Below are 18115 nucleotides of genomic sequence, written 5' to 3'. Positions count from 1 at the left end.
TTTGTTTCACGAATTTTATTTCTTCGTGTTAACGCCTTATAAATAGTGATAGTTTTAGTCTATATTAAAGTGAGATGTAAGATTTAGTCCTTAAATTCAGCTAATTTTGACAAAATAAAAGAATTCATATAATTAGAAACTTTAGTGTAGAGACCATAGTTCTGGCTATCACAGCCTCCCAACGTAGTAGGTGAAGCAGGAGATAGACTGGCGACGGCAGTAAGATAATATCTACCATTATGTTTAAATACCAATCCTCCACCACCATCTCCTTTACATATTGACGTTTCTGAAATAATAATAATTTTTTAGCGTGCCGTTATTTAGTCACAACCGTCTTAAACTTACCCTTGTCGAGGTATCCGGCACAAATTTTGTCAAAAGTGAGATAAATCTCGTAGTCTTCTGGTAAATTATTTTGGCAGTTTAACTGAGAAACCAAAGGAATTTTTAGTTCTTTCGGAACTTCTGACGGGATCGCATGTTCAACGGTGTAACCCCACCCAATTACCTGAATAAAAAATAAGAATAAACTAGTTTTGGCATTAAAGATTATCCAACTTACGTAACCCATGTCGTCTGCAGCTATATTGGAATTTTGATTTACGTCTAAGCACACAGGTTGAACTCTTCGTGAAAGGGTAAAGGTTTTCTTAGACACTAATATGGCAATATCACCCATGAAATTCTGAACATCGCCTCGATAATTTTCGGGAATAAACATGGTTTCTAACTAAGAAAAATCATTACGAAGGAAACGTTTTTCGAATTCGAAACAGCAACCTACCTCTGAAAATTGTGCTTCGTTGTGGTCTCGACGGTCCTCAAAGTTTCTATAGTATTTTGCAACAGCTATGACATAGTTTGCCTTATCAAGCAAGTTTCCGTTTTCATCCGAGATACAGTGGGCGGCTGGAATTATGTAATATATAGAAACAATGCATGAATAACTTCTGCATACCTGTAACCACGATTCTTCGACTTATAAGTGATCCACCACATATAAGCAACCTGTCATTTTTGGTGTACAAAGCCACGTTCCAGGGATAATCTCCTTTGGTCACATTACTTCCACTTATAATTAACTGAGTAGCTTCTACAGTTTTTTGTCCACAAACTGCAATCAAAACCAGTTTTAAAGTGAATACAAACCAAAGGTGTCAAACACATTAAGATCCCGAAAGGGATTAAACGGTTATTTTATGTTGTGTTGTGGATTAAAATTTTGGCATCATGTAACCTATTTTGAAAGTAACACTTTTCGTTTATTTATATGTTTTTTTTTTAATTACGTTACATAAGAACACAGTTCGGTAGATCCTGTAATATTATTTCCAACCGATTATAAAGTTCAGCATTAACACTTACTCGGTTCACACTCTGGAAGTGGCTGGTCCCAGGTACCATCATTACAGATATGAACAGGCCTTTTTTTTAACTGTAAATCTTCATAAAACGGAGCACACCGAAATTTAGCGATAGTACCTTCAACTGGTTCAGTACAGTTTTCAATCTCTTTCTCCCTGTAGACGCATGTAACTTGCATGGTTGGAGTACTTACTCTCGGTGGACAAGTTTCTGCAAAATTAAAATAAAAGCAACACTAAGTTGATCACCTGACGACGTACTCAAGCATTGACCAAGTTCAGATGACCACTTGTTACTTTTGTCACAGTATATTAAGTTTTGACCCTCCATCCTAAAACGTTCGTTACATTCTAGTTTTAAAACAGTTCCTGATGTTACTGGTGTTCCAGGTTCCAGTGCTTTAGTTGCTCCAAGGATACTCCACTTTCCAAATTCAGGTTGATTTGGTAAAATGCAGCGATTACTTATATGAAGATTTTTTTTATCACAAACGGGTTTCGATTATATCAGGCTACTTTACCTTCCAGAAGATTCTGTAGCAGTTTCTGTTGTTGGTTCTGTTGGTGGGGATTCCGTAACCGGTAGAATATCGTCGTTACAATTAAGAGGATCTTGACAATCCAGACGCCTAAATTTAAAATTTTATTTATATGGTAACTTCATAAAGGGAAAAAATACGTATGTGAGATAGACAACAAGAAGAGTGTAGGTAAGGTACCTGCTGCACTCAGTATACAGAACGTCGTTACAAATTTAACTCCTAACGTTATCAAAGTCGCTTTACTATTTAACTAGCACATCCATTTCTATTGAGAACTAAATTTTTATATACTTTTTGTTAAAGGGATGCATAAGCTTTCTTTTTATCGCTTATCAGTAATCACTCTTCAGTGTTTTCAGACGTTTGGTTTTACCGTATTACGTACAAACACACGGCCATTGTCACTGTATTTCTAAACAAAAGTTTAAAACTCACGGTCTAAATCGAGCTTCCTTTTCCAGTATGAAGCTTTCAATATAATACGAAAACCTCGTGTAGAGAGTGTATGTTTGACTGTTACAGCTACCGTATGTCGATTCTGCTTGGGGTGAAATGCTGACAGTTCCGATGATATAATAGCGTTTCTTGTATTTGGCAATGAGACCTCCACCGCTGTCACCTTTACAAACCGAAGTACCTAAAATTTCAACATCGATTATGATTCCGAATAAGTGACAAAGTTTACTAGAATTTAAAAAGCCTGCACATAACTTATCATCAGTTATGTATTCGATGACATCTTCGGGTAATCTCTGATTGCAGTCTTCGTCGGTGATAAGCGGAACTTTTAAATATCTAAGTACATCAGAAAGATGTGTGTCCTCTACGGTGTAACCCCAGCCGCTGACCTATAAGAAATCGGAATTTGAATTCCAACAACTAACGTGAACTTGAAAAATTACGTAAGCGTATTTCTGTCTACTAGGATCTGCCAGCACTTGATAGCGCTTTGACTCCCACATAACACATATAGGTCGAACACTGGCAGAAATGTTAAAAATTTTCGTCGTAACTATAATACCAATATCGCCAAAGTAATGCTGAATAGACGCCTTGTACTGCCGAGGAATATACATGTCATACACCTGAAAATCTAAAAATTGTAAACTGTCATAATTTTTCCCACGTTGAGCTAAACATACAGAAGAAAACTGTGCATCTGCAGCATCGTCGGGGTGGTCGTATTGACGAAAATATTTACCAACGGCAACCACATACTGTTCCTTTGGTCGAAGTTTGCCTTTATTATCTGCTATACAGTGTGCCGCTGAAAATTTGCTGTGTATCTAATTGTCCTTCGTACTACAGTCGAAAACTACCTGTTAGAATAACTCTCTGATTTAGTAAAGTTCCACCACAAAGTAATTCTTTATCAGATGATCGATATAATGCGACCTGCCAAGGGTACTCTCGTCTTTGTGTTTCATTTCCGCCAACAATCAGCGTGGGTTCTTTTCTGCGTAATGCTTGTCCACATCCTAAAAATTGACTGATAGTTATTTCATAGAACTTTCTTTAGTCTTTATCAAAGTCAGTTGAAACAGTTTAGTTTCTTAGGCAAATTATTATGCATACAATCTGATTGTTGCATACCTAAACATTTTTTGATCGAAGCAAACTAATTTATTGAATCATTTATAAATTTATTTAAACATCCTGTAGAAACAATCAAACAAAAAATGAAAATATTGTTACGAAATAAGCCCATACGCCGCCCCGGTACGACGCCTATGCGCCTTCTAGTATATACGCGTTGCTTCTCGGGTGTAGTCTGTGAGTCTGACTCATGGGCGCGCGGATGCTAGCGGAAGTCTCGATTGCGGGCCCAGAAGACTCTCGATACGGCGTTCTGGATCCATCGAGAGGCACGCATAGATTTAAATAGAGGCCACCGTCGGGAACAGATTCATTCAATCGAATTCATAATTCAGTTAGTGGCATCAGTCAAGAGCGTCCAGTGAAATTCGCCGGAATAATCTCCGTACATAATCGTGTAACAGTTATTAGTCGTGTAAATACCAGTTATTAAGAAATAAATTGTTGAGTCTTACCTACGCCCGATTAAATTATTCGCCCGTCAAACGTAACAATATAGTCCAGTCAAATTAGCGATCAACCTCGGAATGAGAGATAATAGGCTGAATTTTCGTATACACCTTTATTTTAGCGTTCTAAAAGTTGTCTCAAAAGTCTCATAAAATCTCGTGTCTGCGTCATCAGTTATTCAAGGTCAATGGTCAAGAAAAACAGTTTTTTGCGATTATCTCGGCTGGTATTGCTCCAATGATGTTAACATTTCTTATCATAATTGTAGAGCACAAAATTTGGGACAAATTTTACTTGAAACATTTTTTGATGCACTCAATCGTTTTTGAGATAGAGGGCAGTGAGCGCACAGCGCTCATCCATACGTACTGTATTGCAATCAACCGTGAATATCTACGAATACTACCTTGAATTTTGAATAATTTGTATTTTTTAGCAATTAATACATGGCATTTAATAACATTTTACATATTTTCAATACATTCATTTAACGATACTTACCTACTTTGTGTAATTAAAAAATCTTTAAATGAAATATTTATTGTAGGTATATCTTAATTTATTGAAAGTAGACTTTAAGTAGAAAAATAATTAAGTACTTTATCTTTCAAATGTGTAAGTTTTTAGATGCTAGATAATGTATTATACTTGTTATATTATTATATATCTTAAAGTTATATTAATTTTTTCAAAGTAAATTTTAAGGATGTAAAACTAGTTAATATATTTTAATTTTATCTTTATTCAGCAGCTGTACATTTCTTACGATTGAAATTGAATTGCAGTGAAAATCTATAAATCTTTAATAATTTAAAGAACAAAAGTATTAATCGTCATCATCTTCGGTGCCCTGAATCGTTGTTTCCAGACCTTTCTGTTATAATCATGATAGAAAAATAAGTATTTAAAAACTTACACATTTTAAAGATATAAATAAATTGAGATATACAATAAGTATTTCATTAAATGAGTTTTTAATTACACAAAGTAGGTAAGTATTATTCAATGAATATATTGAAAATATGTAAAATGTTATTAAATACAATGTATTAATTGATAAATAATACAAATTATTCAAAAGTCAAGGTAGTATTCACAGATATTCACGGTTGATTGCATTACAGTACGTATGGCTGAGCTCTGCGCGCTCACTGCCCTCTATCTCAGAAACGACTGAGCGCATGAAAAAATGTTTCAAATAAAATTTGTCCCAAATTTTGTGCTCTACAATTATGGTAATAGATGTTAACATCCTTGGAGCAATAGAAACTGAGATAATCGCAAAAAACTGTTTGTCTTGACCTTTGACCTTGAATAACTTGCGACGCAGACACGAGATGTTATGAGACTTTTGAGACAACTTTTAGAACGCCAAAATTAAGGTGTATACAAAAATTCAGCTTATTATCTCTCATTCCGAGGTTGATCCCTTTTTTATGCTAAAATGACTGGACTAATATATTATTTACAAAAATGCTTCGGATACGTCATTGGCTATTAGTTGTATAAAAAGTATAAAAAATAGGTCATTTGTGAAGTGTGATGGGCCGTCATAAATTCAGTTCACGAGAAAATCTCAATAAAAAGACGCAATACAAAATTCCCGAACGTGAAAATGAAATTCACAAATATGCAAACATCTTTGAAATTTGGTACACAAGCAAACTCGATCCTCTGAAATACAATTCAAATTTCCATCAACATTTGTTTTGGAGTGCCAACTTAATTTTTTTTTAAATGGCAAAGTGGTCAGATTTAATATTTTTGAAAAAGCATTTTTTTCGTTCAGTGATGTAACACATACCTGACTTTATTTACACTAACAATAAAAAACAGTTTTGAAAATGTTAAATTTATTTGACCTACGAAATGTTTTTATTTTTATCATTAGTTCTATACACTTGTGCACTGATAGAAAAATTAATAACAACTGTAAAAATAACACATTTAACTGAAATAAAACAAACAAAAAAACATTTTTCCAATTTGTATTATTTTATTTTATTTTTTTTGCTTTTTATTGCAAATAAAGAAAACCATGTGTTACATGACTGAATGCAGAAAAAATACTATTAAATTTGACCTTCCGTGCTATAAAAAAAATCAAGTTGGCCTTGTATCTCCAAAACAATAATGTTGATGGAAATTTGAATAATATTTCAGAGGATAGAGTTCAAACACTTTTTTTTTCTGATAAATCGTTCTCGCGATATTCATGCTTCCATACTTTTTAGAGACGCTGTATAGTACCAACTTCACAGGAAATCGTATTCTATTCATGAAACCCCCGAACGTAAGATCAAAATTCGCAAATTGCAAACATCAAATATTTTTACGCGTGTCAAAATTGCGCACAACTTGCGCAGAATCCCACATCCATAACAATCGCAAATCCTAATCAAATTCATTAAAATTCGTATCCGAACTAAAACAGTTGCAGGCAATATCCAGGCACATAAATTTTAAGAAAAAAAAACATAGACAAAAAACGCTTCCACTACGAGTCGAGTCTGATGCGACGAAAAAACGATGACACACCCTAAAAGTACCATAAATTAGAGCAATTTACGGCTTTAATCGAAGGGAACTGGCGTAAGTTTGAAGGATCTAGGAGCTCTAAAATTTCGTAACCCTTATTACGGAACCACCAAATGGTCTAAATCGCAAGTACTTCTGAGTCGTAAATCAAGGGCGAGAGGGCATTAATGGGGCAGTTTACACCAATAAATTTTCACCGGAGACATAAAATCTTAGATCATATAATAATTTATGATCTAAGCATAAAATGGGCTAAAATCCCTATGAAAGCGGAAGGACCGGAAGCTGAATTCAGTCAAATCTGAGGTGCTATAGTTGGATTCATGTATCTTTTTACACACGTGACCAAAAGCTAACGTCCGAACTAATAACTGCCACTTTGTAGTAATTAGTCAAAAAGATGACAATGTTCATAACGTCAACTTGACACAAATGTCTTGAGATTTTCTAGGTTAGAATTCTATCTCAAAGTGCTGAAAGAAGCCGAGATTGAGATACCGACGTAGGTGTGCTTGATTGCTTTGTCTAATGATTGCTGATCAAAGCACGGTTTCTCTAACTTGCTTAGTCACCGTTCGCTTAACAAAAAACTTTCTGAATTTCGTTAAATTGTATTCGCACGTACCAACACTACCAACGAAGGCCTTCGCTTGAATTGGTTCGTTGCAGAATTTCTGTGGAACACTAGAAGAAAAAAGAAAATTTGAAACGAGCGTATTCGCTTTACTCTTCACAAAAATAGTTACTTGTTCATTCATCCAAAATAACGTCAACAAGAATTAATAACTACGACAATTCCTCTTCACTTGTATCGCTATCAGAGTCATTTCCAACTTCTATTATAATTTGTGGTACTGTTGCTTCCAATAATATTTCCCGTTCACTCCATTCATTGATAAGTTTCTCCGTGTGTTCAATACATGTTTGCCAAACATTTCCATCACACTTATTTACTGATAGCTTCCACACTTTTCATTAGACCATTTAGTAAACATATCTGCATTCATTTCCCCATGATAATCAAGTAGATTTGACATTGATGCAAATATCAATCCAGTATTTTCAACAAATCTCGCTTTCCCTCCTGCACGTAAGTCTAAGAATATCACATCTCTTTTAAAATCGGATTCTAGGTTTTTTCTTTGTATTTTCGCAAAAAGTGAGTTCTTTGTCCAGCAATATGCGGTTTCTCCATCAACACTATCCTGTTATCATCTTTTTTGTATTTAAAGCCTATAAGCAACAACAGACGTCGAAGAGAACTCACACTCATATGAACTATTTGTTTTCTCTTCAACTCTGCGTTTAAGGTCTTCAGAGTAATATCTTTTTCTGAAAGTATATCATAGTTATTACAAAATTGTATCTATGGGATTTCTTAAACCTACTGTTTTTACACATGTCATAAATTGTGCTGCGGATTTCCATTTTTATAGGCTCAGGCAGGTCTTTTGTTTTCGGTGCTTTCCGATTGGGCCTTGATTTTGTTGGACTGGGAAGCACGCCCAGTCTTTCTTTTCGAGCTTTAATCTTCGAAACCGTTTGGCGAGTTACGCCTAGAGCATCTGCAACTCGCTAAAAATTTGACCGAAATTATTAACCTTCAAGTGGTTTTTCCTTACTTGTTCTACAGCATTTAGTGAGATTAAAGGCCCATCGTTTTCCTTCTCAAGAGCAAAACACTCTATAAGGTTGGACACCATGTCCTGGGCACGAGAACTCAAAGGTTTACCCGGCATGTTGTAGACCAAACACGAACAATAAATAAGATAACAAAACAAAAAATAGGACAACGAAACAAGAATACTAACAACCAACGAACTTTACGAAGAACTGAATAGAAAACTTGAATAAAACAACGAAAAACTGCGATTAACCACTCTGAGTAGAACCAAAAATGACAGTGACGTTTGGTGAAAAATCGATGAATTATTAACAGTCACTAGATTGACTACATCAGTGCCTGTTGCACTATGTGGACGCATTTATTATGTTTTTTATCTTTTTCTAATTGAAGGAACTTTGTGGAAGAGAATAACTGACGTAGAGCGTAATTTGGACTAATTTGGGTAGACGTACTATTTGTCTGGCTTTTCGTTTTTGTAATCCTTAAAACAAAGATTCCTGTGGTAGGTGCTGTCTGAGCTTGTATGATACTTCGGTCACGTGTGTAAAAAGATACATGAATCCAACTATACTGGTCATGCTGCTACTATGAATCAGCAAAATCTTCCAATTTATTAAATCGCTGCCCGAATTTCTGATAAATTTTGAAAAAAAGCTGGACTTTACTAACTTCTAAAAAAGACTGGAGAATTTCCAAATTGTGTCTGTGTAAGTCTACTTTCAGTCATGCTTGACTTTATCTTCGCTCTCGTATTATGACCTTAATGTATTTTTGACTTCAACCGTATTAAGTGTGTAATTTATGTTTTTGTTTTGTTGATTTCCGACGCGTTTGCTGCAAACATATATTGCCACTGATTGAAAGAATTTTTAGCGTTAACATATTGTTACGAAATAAACCCATACGCCGCCCCGGTACGACGTCTAGGGGTCTTCTACTATGTACGCGTTTCTTCTCGTCACGACGGACCCTGAAAAAGTCTCGAAGCGGCGCTCGAAAAGCCAACAAACGGAAGTCGCGATGGATTCCAAAAAGACCTCGATTGGGAAACATCGAGAAGGGATTACGAGTTTAAACAGAGGCCACCGTCGGAAGCGGATTCATTCAGTGAAGAAGTCGAGTGAGCGAATGCATATATAATCGTTGTAATAGTTAGTCGTGTAATTCGAGCTATTAAGAAATAAACTGTTGAGTACAATTTTATTCACCGGTAAATCGTAACAATATGTTTTCGTTTTAGAGCGGTAGTCTCGGTTTTGTATGAGCTATTAAGTCGCCGGGCGAGCTCTTCCGCTAAATGTACGAGTTCAGCCCTCAAAGTTCGCGACGCGGATATTTTAGGTGAACTTTACGAGGTTTCCGAATCCGCTTTTTTGATTTGACCCCCTTGCCATTAAATAGTTTTGTTTTGAGTTTATTAATATTGTTATAATGTTCTGTTCTCTTATTCTTTTGCTGTAGTTTTCGGGAACCTCACGCTTCATGCGAATTCAATGTTTTCATCGTGCTTTAGAGCGTTGTTGGTACTAGTTTCTCATTTTTTAACGTCGCTTAAGACCTCTGGCTGCTCTTATCTGACTACCCAAGTACCCGTCTAGTTTTTCGCGCCTGACGTATTTAGCACATAATTAATATAATAATTACTCTTTTCTCAAATATTTTATTTTAGTTGCAAGTTTTAATAGGGTTAGTTTTATATATTTTTTTTATTTTCGGGGGTTTCTTCGATTTCCGCAGTAATCTTACTTTTAATTGTTTTTTTCATTTTTTGTAGTTATTACGAGTAGCTAGCGGATAAATACCCAGTTGCATTTTGTTAAGTAGCGAAGTGAGTACTACTCGAATTAACATCTTTGTAGCTTTAGAGATTTTATAATTAAAATTGAATTGCATGTATAATTGTTTAATCAGACATATTTAGCGACTTGTAAATTTAACCTCAGGTTTTTGATCGTATTAAGTTTATTTATTGGATTTTAGAATTAGTTTTATTAGGTTTCGTAAGTTACTTTCGTAAATTTTAAAACTGGGGTAATGGGAAGCAATTGCGTAGCTCTTTTATCGCATTTTGCATGTTTTAAGAGTATAAAAATACTGAAGCGATCTCAATTGAACATTGGGAACACAGAAATTTAGGGAAGATAAGAACTGCGGGCAATTGATTCTGTTGTGCAACAAATTATAAATGAACCTAATGTAAAGCAGATCACGCGTACATTGCAGTCAAAGAAAACGGAAACGACTCCACAAAATATCATTACTAAGGTCATGAACTGGGTACACATGATCGATTTTCCAGCACAAGAACTTTAAGAATCTTTTCTGCACAGATTCAATATTAACAATATATTTATTGTACAGTGGCGACCAAACTATAGCACCAACGTGATCTGACAAGCGCAAAAAATAAGGTGATAAAACAATTTATATCAGTGAAACTTCCACAAGAACGAATAATAAATCCAAGAATCTTCAGAGTAAAATTCTTGATCAAATCAATATGAAGATCAAAGATGATCTACTTGACAGATAGCTGTTCTTATTTGTCACGTGTCATGGCTGCTAAAATATAAGGTCTCTCGTTCCAGTATATATATATGTCTGATCTGTGGGCCATTTTATTTAAAAAATAACCTAATATCGAAATTACTGAACAAATTACTGTAAAAATTATAGATATGCTTCAGCATTATCATGCAGATGAAAAACAGAACCCAAAATGATGTTCGCTCCACCAAAAGTTTAATAATGTTATTTTAAAATTTTATGTAAAGCTTATTGCGCACGTGGGTTTTTTGAGAAAAATTCAAAATTGTACAAACTTTTACACTTTAGTTTAGAAAACACGAAACCAATTGCTATCAAATTCTGCAAAGTTTTAACGTTGCGTTAACATGGTAGGAAATATAAAACTAAAACATTATTAATGAAAAATGCTTCAATATTATTACGTTGATTGGTAATTAAAATCGGCGCAGGTAAAACTCAACCATTTATTTCTCATTAACACTAATTTACACGATTAACTACTTATATGTACCGGGATTGATTATGTACACAATAATTCCGACTCAGCTTAACTTGTACTCAATAATCGACTCGAATGGATTTGACTAAACTCTAATTCCCTCACTGACTGTACTCGACGGCATGTTTCCGGCGGTGGTCCCTATTTAAACACCCGCGAGATCCTTTTTAGATATTTCGGGATCGAGGTTGTTCTGAAGTGCTCATAGCGACTTCCGCTTCGAGGTCTGCCGCCAGTGATGTTGAACCACCGGTGCCGTCGCACATACTAGAAAACCCATAGGCTTTGTACCGGGGCGGAGTATGGGTTTATTTTGTAGCAATGTGTACCCGGCGAAAGAACAAAATAAAATATAGGAGTAAATTTACATAACTAATAAATCGAATACAAATGTTGTAAGACTTTCTCCTATAGTTAACAGCTGTCGTTTTATTAACTTCTTTTCTGATTATTTTGATATTTATGCAATGTCTCTCTCACGTATTATTGCTGTTGTGATTGATAAGTGCCATTTGCTTCCTCATGGCTAATTGCTGTAGGTACTACTGTCCTACAGACGGATATCAGGTTGTAATGCTAACACCAAATAGTCAGTTGTTGTATGAGCTTCTGATATTGATATACCAGCATACCACTATTTACCTACACGCAACACTTCAGTTTCTAATTAATTACTAATTAATTACTTCTTTCATAATCTTCACTTCTCTCTGGCTTATAATTGGGTTCCTGTTAGCCAGCTCAATCTAATAATAATATTAACATTAATATTATTAATAATAATAATGCTGCAATAGTTCTAGAAGTCTTCATATAAATTATTTGTCTCTCATCTTTAAAATTCTACAATTTTAAAAGATTGATAATATTTCGCTGAACATTTTTGAGACTGAACATGAGAATAAATTTCTAGCCTGCACCATACTAACTGAGCGTCTGATGCATTCGTAAGTACAAACCAGCGGCGACTTCTATAAATGAATTTTAAGCAGTACTTGTAGAAAATTATAAACGATAATATCATTTACACACTTAAAAAAAGTAGAAAAAGATAATACACGGAAAATTACAAGCGATACGGCGAAAGATCGGAAATGGTGATTGGGCGGGACTTTTTACAAACTTACGTGGGACACAGTTCGGTAAACTTCCAACCCATTTTCCATTCGAGCACAAGCGAAAAGGATCCTTTTCCTGGCCCTGATTTTCGAAATAGCGAGCACACTGAAACCTTGCGACCGTCCCGTCAAAAGGGTGAGCACAAGATTTTAACGTTTGCTCGTTAAGGGTGCAAGTCACCGTCATAATCGAAGTACTATTGATGGTAGGACACGTCCCTAAAGACTTCGTTTCACTAAAAGGCATTATTATTAATTAGGAGATTCTTACGTAAACATTTCCCAATTTCAGGTCTCCACTCTCCGCGAACGCAGGTAACAATTTCGTAGGTATCGAGTTTATGATTTTTGTTGCAACTCACTTCTAAAACTGTCCGCGGGGGCACCAGTTCTCCAGGCGTTTTTTGAGATGGTACGTCATACATAGTCCATCGGCCAAAGTCTGGATGTGGTGGGAGAGTACACCTAAAAGAAATTTTTCGGGTAATGGCAAGACTGATTTTATAAATATATTTCACTTGATGTGACGAGTTTGACGCGATACTCTAGTGTAGTTGGTGAGCGTCCATTGGGTACAGTTGCAGTCATTTACTAAAATAAAACATAATTTAAAATTAAAACAAAGGAGGTTTGTTTTTCGAAACAGTATGCCCCTAAATAACGAAGAAATAGGTTTCCCGTTTCCATCGGTCTCTCTGTCTGTGTCCTGTCCGGATTTTTTTAGACAAATAATTTCCTAAACTACTGGACCGATTGTTGTCAAATTTTATATGTGTATTAGGACGTATTTAGATGGTAAAACGCTAACCAAAATTTGGATAATCGACCCCAGCAACAATTTGATGACGACCACTCTTTATATTGTACAGTAAACATTACCAAAATTGTATGAAATAATATACACTTGTATTTATGGTTTACGGATCTATCTTGATGTTAGTGCCTCTGGCGGGGACCTGTTTCACCCCTCTCCACCCGTAAGGGTGGGAGCCAGGGCCACCACCACCTTCGAATACAGGGAACATTCATTCACTATTCATTCATTGACTATTCATCATTCACTCTTCAAGCACTCTTCAAGCGGTTAACATACTCTTTATATTCAATCTCTGGACCTAACGGTCATAATATCATACTCGCTCTAGAACACACTTGTTATTTATTTAATAAAACTACAAAACGACTGTCCGCTGCTCTTATTCATAATCCATCAAACTTAACACTTGATTTTGTTTATTGTTACTATTTTTTTTATTGTTAAACCGCCTTGTTCTTCATCGCTCTCTAATTTTTTATTGGCCAAATTAAGGACAAGTCACCCCATTTCTCGAAAATGTGAGAATAGACACGTCTTTATTTAATAATGATTAAATAAAAATCTTAATAATAATATTCAGAACATTTTGTTCGACTTTAGCATATTTAATAATTTTAACTCTTTGTTTTAAGGGGACAAACTCATTGAAATCAAACTAATTTGATGTATTTACTGTACTTTATGAACCAAGGAAGTTCTGTCGAAATAATCTTCGACCAATTTTTTTACTTAAGCTTTGGTGAGTTTGTATTTAATTAGGCGGGTAATTAAAAAAATTGATTTTGCGAATTTTTACTTGTAATAACCTTTATAAGTGATAATAAATATAGATAAGTAATACCAGTAACCATATATATATGAAGGTAAATTACATCCTATAAATTTGTTTTGACACTTTATAATTTTTTTGTTTGTCTACGAGATCCCACATTATTTTGAATGATACGCTATATATTTTTTTAGAAAGCGTTTTAACATTCCAATGCATTATGTTACGAAAACACACTTGTTTATATTTGGTCTGGAACTATGGAGTGTTCTTATCGTCAACCAATGATAGAAACCGAATCAACAATTGCTCCAAAAATATTAATGCATTATTATTGATAAACAAGACTATGCTTGTTTGTGTTGTTACATTTTCCCATTTAAAAATGTTTCAGTCAACATTATACTAATAATTAAACACCGGGGTGTACCATTCTAGAGCTTTGATCAATAAAAAAATATAATAGACAAAGCAGTAACAGTCCAAAAAACGAAAAACCCCATCAAGACTCAAACTCCGAACGCGGATATTACGCTAATACCTAGCTAACTGTCTGTCTAACAAAAATCTTCACGGACGACAGACAGACAGACAGACGGACGGAAACCGGAGACCTATAGGGAGTCGGCTGATGGACTCGATTACAATACTTCCTTGGCTTACACCCGGAAAGTAAAAAACGATCATATTTTAACGAAAACATAATTGAAAATAATAAATTTTTGAAGTCACAGTTGTAGAATAGATATGATAATAGGTTGATACAGTGGCATATATCCGTCGATCCCTGGTCAGGTCAGGTCAGGTTATATTATTTTTCAAAATGGGCGCGAAGGTCAAGGACATGGTAGAAGGAGACATGGTATAGGCATACGCATCGGGTGTGACGTCAAGTGGGGTGAAATTAGCGCGAAATTTAAAATACATTCTTTAAATTGCAAAAATTTATTTGTGATTATTCAGTTGTTGCAGTCGTATGTGTGATGTGATCGCAGAATTTAGGTTTGTGGAGAGAACTGAGCATAAATATGTCAAAAACCTCTTTTCAACACTCAAGAGGTAGAGCAAATTGGTATTTGCTCGGGTATTTGCATTTGCTGATGTCCCACATTTATCGAAATTGATACGAAACCACATTTTTGGATCGTTCAACTTTCAATAATTACATTTTTATCATTATTAATTTCATTAACTTTTGTTACCCGACAACTAATTGACGTATTGGCCAGAGCAATGACAACTCAAGCTGAAATTCCCTAGACTTCCCTAGCGAAGCTCACAAGAATCACAAGGTCGTTGATGCCACCTAACGTCACAAATGGATGCGCAGACGATTTTTAAATTGGTACATCGGATGCCTATACCATGTCTCCTTCTACCATGGTCAAGGACACGCATAACCCAAAAATTTACTCTTAACTGTGTAGTTTAGTATTTTTTTACACCTCATTATTTTACTTTATCGACAATGCAATAGTGACTGATCTGTCAGTTGAGACGTCAAGAACCGCATTAAATTTGAATCGTTTTTATGAGCGCGTTCTATCGCAATATTTATGATAGATTATGTTCTTACGGAGCGGAGAAGTTAGAAGAACAACTTAAAAGCACCCAGCAGAAATCCTAAAAGAACAGATTTATAAATATGTCTAAGGTAAGTGGTAAATGCTATGACAGTGACGAGAGCAAGAGGAATTATCCACCTATTTTTCAATATTCCTATCACTATCAGTATTTTCCAATTGAACTGGCATGGGGACAGTGTAAACTTTATTACAATAAACATATTCGGGAACACGGTGGCGCTATTGGTGTTGTACAGTCCCTATGGCGGGAGGCTCTTGCTAGAGTAGGTGCAGACAAATGGCAAAATATTATTAGACATTGTGAACGGCTGATCAGGGATGATTGGAAGCGTTTAATGGGGTAATGCACCATATGAAGATATCATATTTTCTCTCGATTCTGATTCTGATTCTGAATCAGAATGTTTTTGACGTGACAACGTCTTATAATTCGATTGAGCCGGCTGCACGCACGAAAAAACATGACTCATGCGGCGTTACCTCGCTCTGAGGCGTTCCATGTGACTCATGCGGCGTTACCTCGCTCTGAGGCGTTCCATGTAAGGCTTGAAGTGCAAGCGAGAACGCGATAAAATTAAAACAATAAGTTAACAGAACTATTTCACGATGAGTAAAAAATCGATGGCTTTACTATTTAATCGAAATAATTTTCGAGCATAGCTATGATTTAAAAAAATTAAAACATAAATATTAAATTTTCCACATATCACAACAACGTGTCTGAAATTACAGGTTGGACCAGCCAGCCGTCAAAGGGAACATTTTCTCCTATATCAAACACATTGAGGCGGGCTTTTTAAACACTAGATTTACGAAAATCTTAATGTTTCCAAATTTTAAATTTTAAATGTAAGATTTATAAACAATAATTTAATCATTGTTTATTCTTATAATGAATTATTTGAAATTATTACTTTTTTATAACAAATTACAATTTAATTTGCAAAAATAATTAAGTGACTATTGAAAAAATTTAATTATATTATTAAAATAATAAAATCAAAATTTAAGAAATTTTAATAAATTATTTTCTTAAGACGTTGTCACGTTCAACTATCGTCAGTAAACCGACTTTACAGACAACCGATTTTTTCTAATAACTTGTCAGCTTGTCACTTTTTCATTTGGCATTTAATGTCAACAACAATCAGCATTAAGACCTCAATGCAAACGACTCTTGCTCTTGCTATGTACAGCAGCAGTGTTGAAACATGATAGTGAAAGCAATGTAAATTCTGTGTTTTCTGTTATATAACATACTATTTAGTTACATTTTCTTTTGTTTACAATATTATAGACGAGTACAATACAGATGTACAACAAAACGTGTTGTTTACTGTGACGTCCGCGACCCTACAGTTTTGCGAGGGTTGTGATCTCCGCTAACTACACTGGTAAGTTGTCGACCTTGAAATTTGCTTAAATTTTGAAAAATAATATAGGTCAGGTCAGCGACGCTAATTGCCGATCGAGTCGCCTGAGGACCAAGGGACTGTAGATGCTATAGACATCTGTTATGTTACAACCCAGATAATTAGTATAGTAAAAGAAATCGTACTTATCGACTTCGATCAAATGTCATCCATTATTGTTAATCACTGTAAACGAAAATCCTTAAAGTAACTAGAATAATTTCCACACTACACGGCAGAGGCGGTAAATTTACGCTTACTTTCCATGGACCGTCACGAAGTGTCGCCAAGCTCAGTTCCCCAGCCACTAGGGATGGGGAACTGTTACTTTTTTGAGGAACAGGAACAATTTGTTACTGTTCCATTTTAGGAACAGTTCCAAATAACAGTGATTCTGGAACAATTTGTTATTGCGTTTCCTAGGAAGAACACTTTCATCCCGTATACCAACTATGCGGCTCTGCTATAGATAAAACTGTTATTTGTTCTTTACGTACTCGTTATCGTTACGTTACGATTTTGGTCTTCGGATTTTGCCTTCGGAATCTGAAATTGTTACTTAAGATTTTTTTTGATTTAATATAAAGATTTAATAATTTTTATTTATAACCAACGTAGCCTGTAAGAGAAAATTGACGTTCCTATATGTTGTTTCTCGTTGCTGTTATCTAATTTCTTAGTTTACTATTTTATTGGAAAAAAAACTAAATTAAAAAATATATTAAATCTTGAATATGTTGTATCACTGCATCCAATTACAACAGTGCCTTTATTAAATAAAATTCTTTATTCCAAATAATTCTCTATTTTTTACCTTTCTGCTTATATGTATTATTATTTATTGTATTCAAATTCCGAAAAAAACGATGTGCTTTCGGAATTATATTATATATTTAAATTTATCATCGCAAATCGCTAGTTTCACTTATAAAACCAGTTTTGCGGACTTTTATTTTAAAGGAACAGATTTATCCCGAATAACTGTTATTTCGAATCTTCGATAACAACTTGTTCCTGTTCCACGTTGGTAACAGTTCCGAAATACCTGTTCCGTCAAATACTCCCCACCCCTACCAGCCACTAGCTTATTAACCTATCTCTCCTACAACTGTGCTTAAAGCTAAGGCATAACAGTCAAGGTACTTACCTAAAATAAACAAACTAATAATTTTGATTAGGAACGAAAGAACACCACACATATTGTGGGCACAAATTTTATATAGTAAACATGAAATATTTTGCATTAATAATATCAAGTTAACGGC

At 34.9% G+C, this 18115-nt stretch overlaps 1 protein-coding gene across 2 annotated transcripts; it reads right to left on the bottom strand.

The window, feature by feature from the left end:
• Positions 1 to 18101, bottom strand: LOC135134642 (modular serine protease-like). Of its 2 annotated transcripts, none has more exons than XM_064063368.1 (17): positions 17998 to 18101; positions 12785 to 12857; positions 12538 to 12731; positions 12276 to 12485; positions 3229 to 3387; positions 3052 to 3176; positions 2812 to 2994; positions 2595 to 2757; positions 2345 to 2546; positions 1889 to 1996; positions 1629 to 1831; positions 1369 to 1578; positions 962 to 1117; positions 788 to 912; positions 566 to 733; positions 349 to 511; positions 1 to 289 (listed from the first exon to the last, which is right to left on the bottom strand). In XM_064063368.1, exons 1-17 carry the CDS (start codon positions 18092 to 18094, stop codon positions 84 to 86), a joined length of 2745 nt encoding a protein of 914 aa, XP_063919438.1. In that variant the 5' UTR covers positions 18095 to 18101; the 3' UTR covers positions 1 to 83. The 2 variants fall into 2 exon arrangements, with proteins under 2 accessions (XP_063919438.1, XP_063919439.1); XM_064063369.1 differs by lacking the exons at positions 12276 to 12485; positions 12538 to 12731; positions 12785 to 12857; positions 17998 to 18101 and adding exons at positions 7119 to 7177; positions 7240 to 7825; positions 7882 to 8068; positions 8116 to 8753.
• Between the last annotated feature and the right edge of the window lie 14 nt (positions 18102 to 18115).

This window comes from Zophobas morio, unplaced genomic scaffold (assembly GCF_036711695.1).
Source record: "Zophobas morio isolate AGI-343-1 ecotype UQ-CSIRO unplaced genomic scaffold, CSIRO_AGI_Zmor_V1 ptg000023l, whole genome shotgun sequence".
Taxonomy (NCBI): Eukaryota; Metazoa; Arthropoda; class Insecta; order Coleoptera; family Tenebrionidae; genus Zophobas; species Zophobas morio.
Note: the sequence above shows the minus strand (reverse complement) of the source record. Positions and strands in the feature narration are given on the sequence as shown.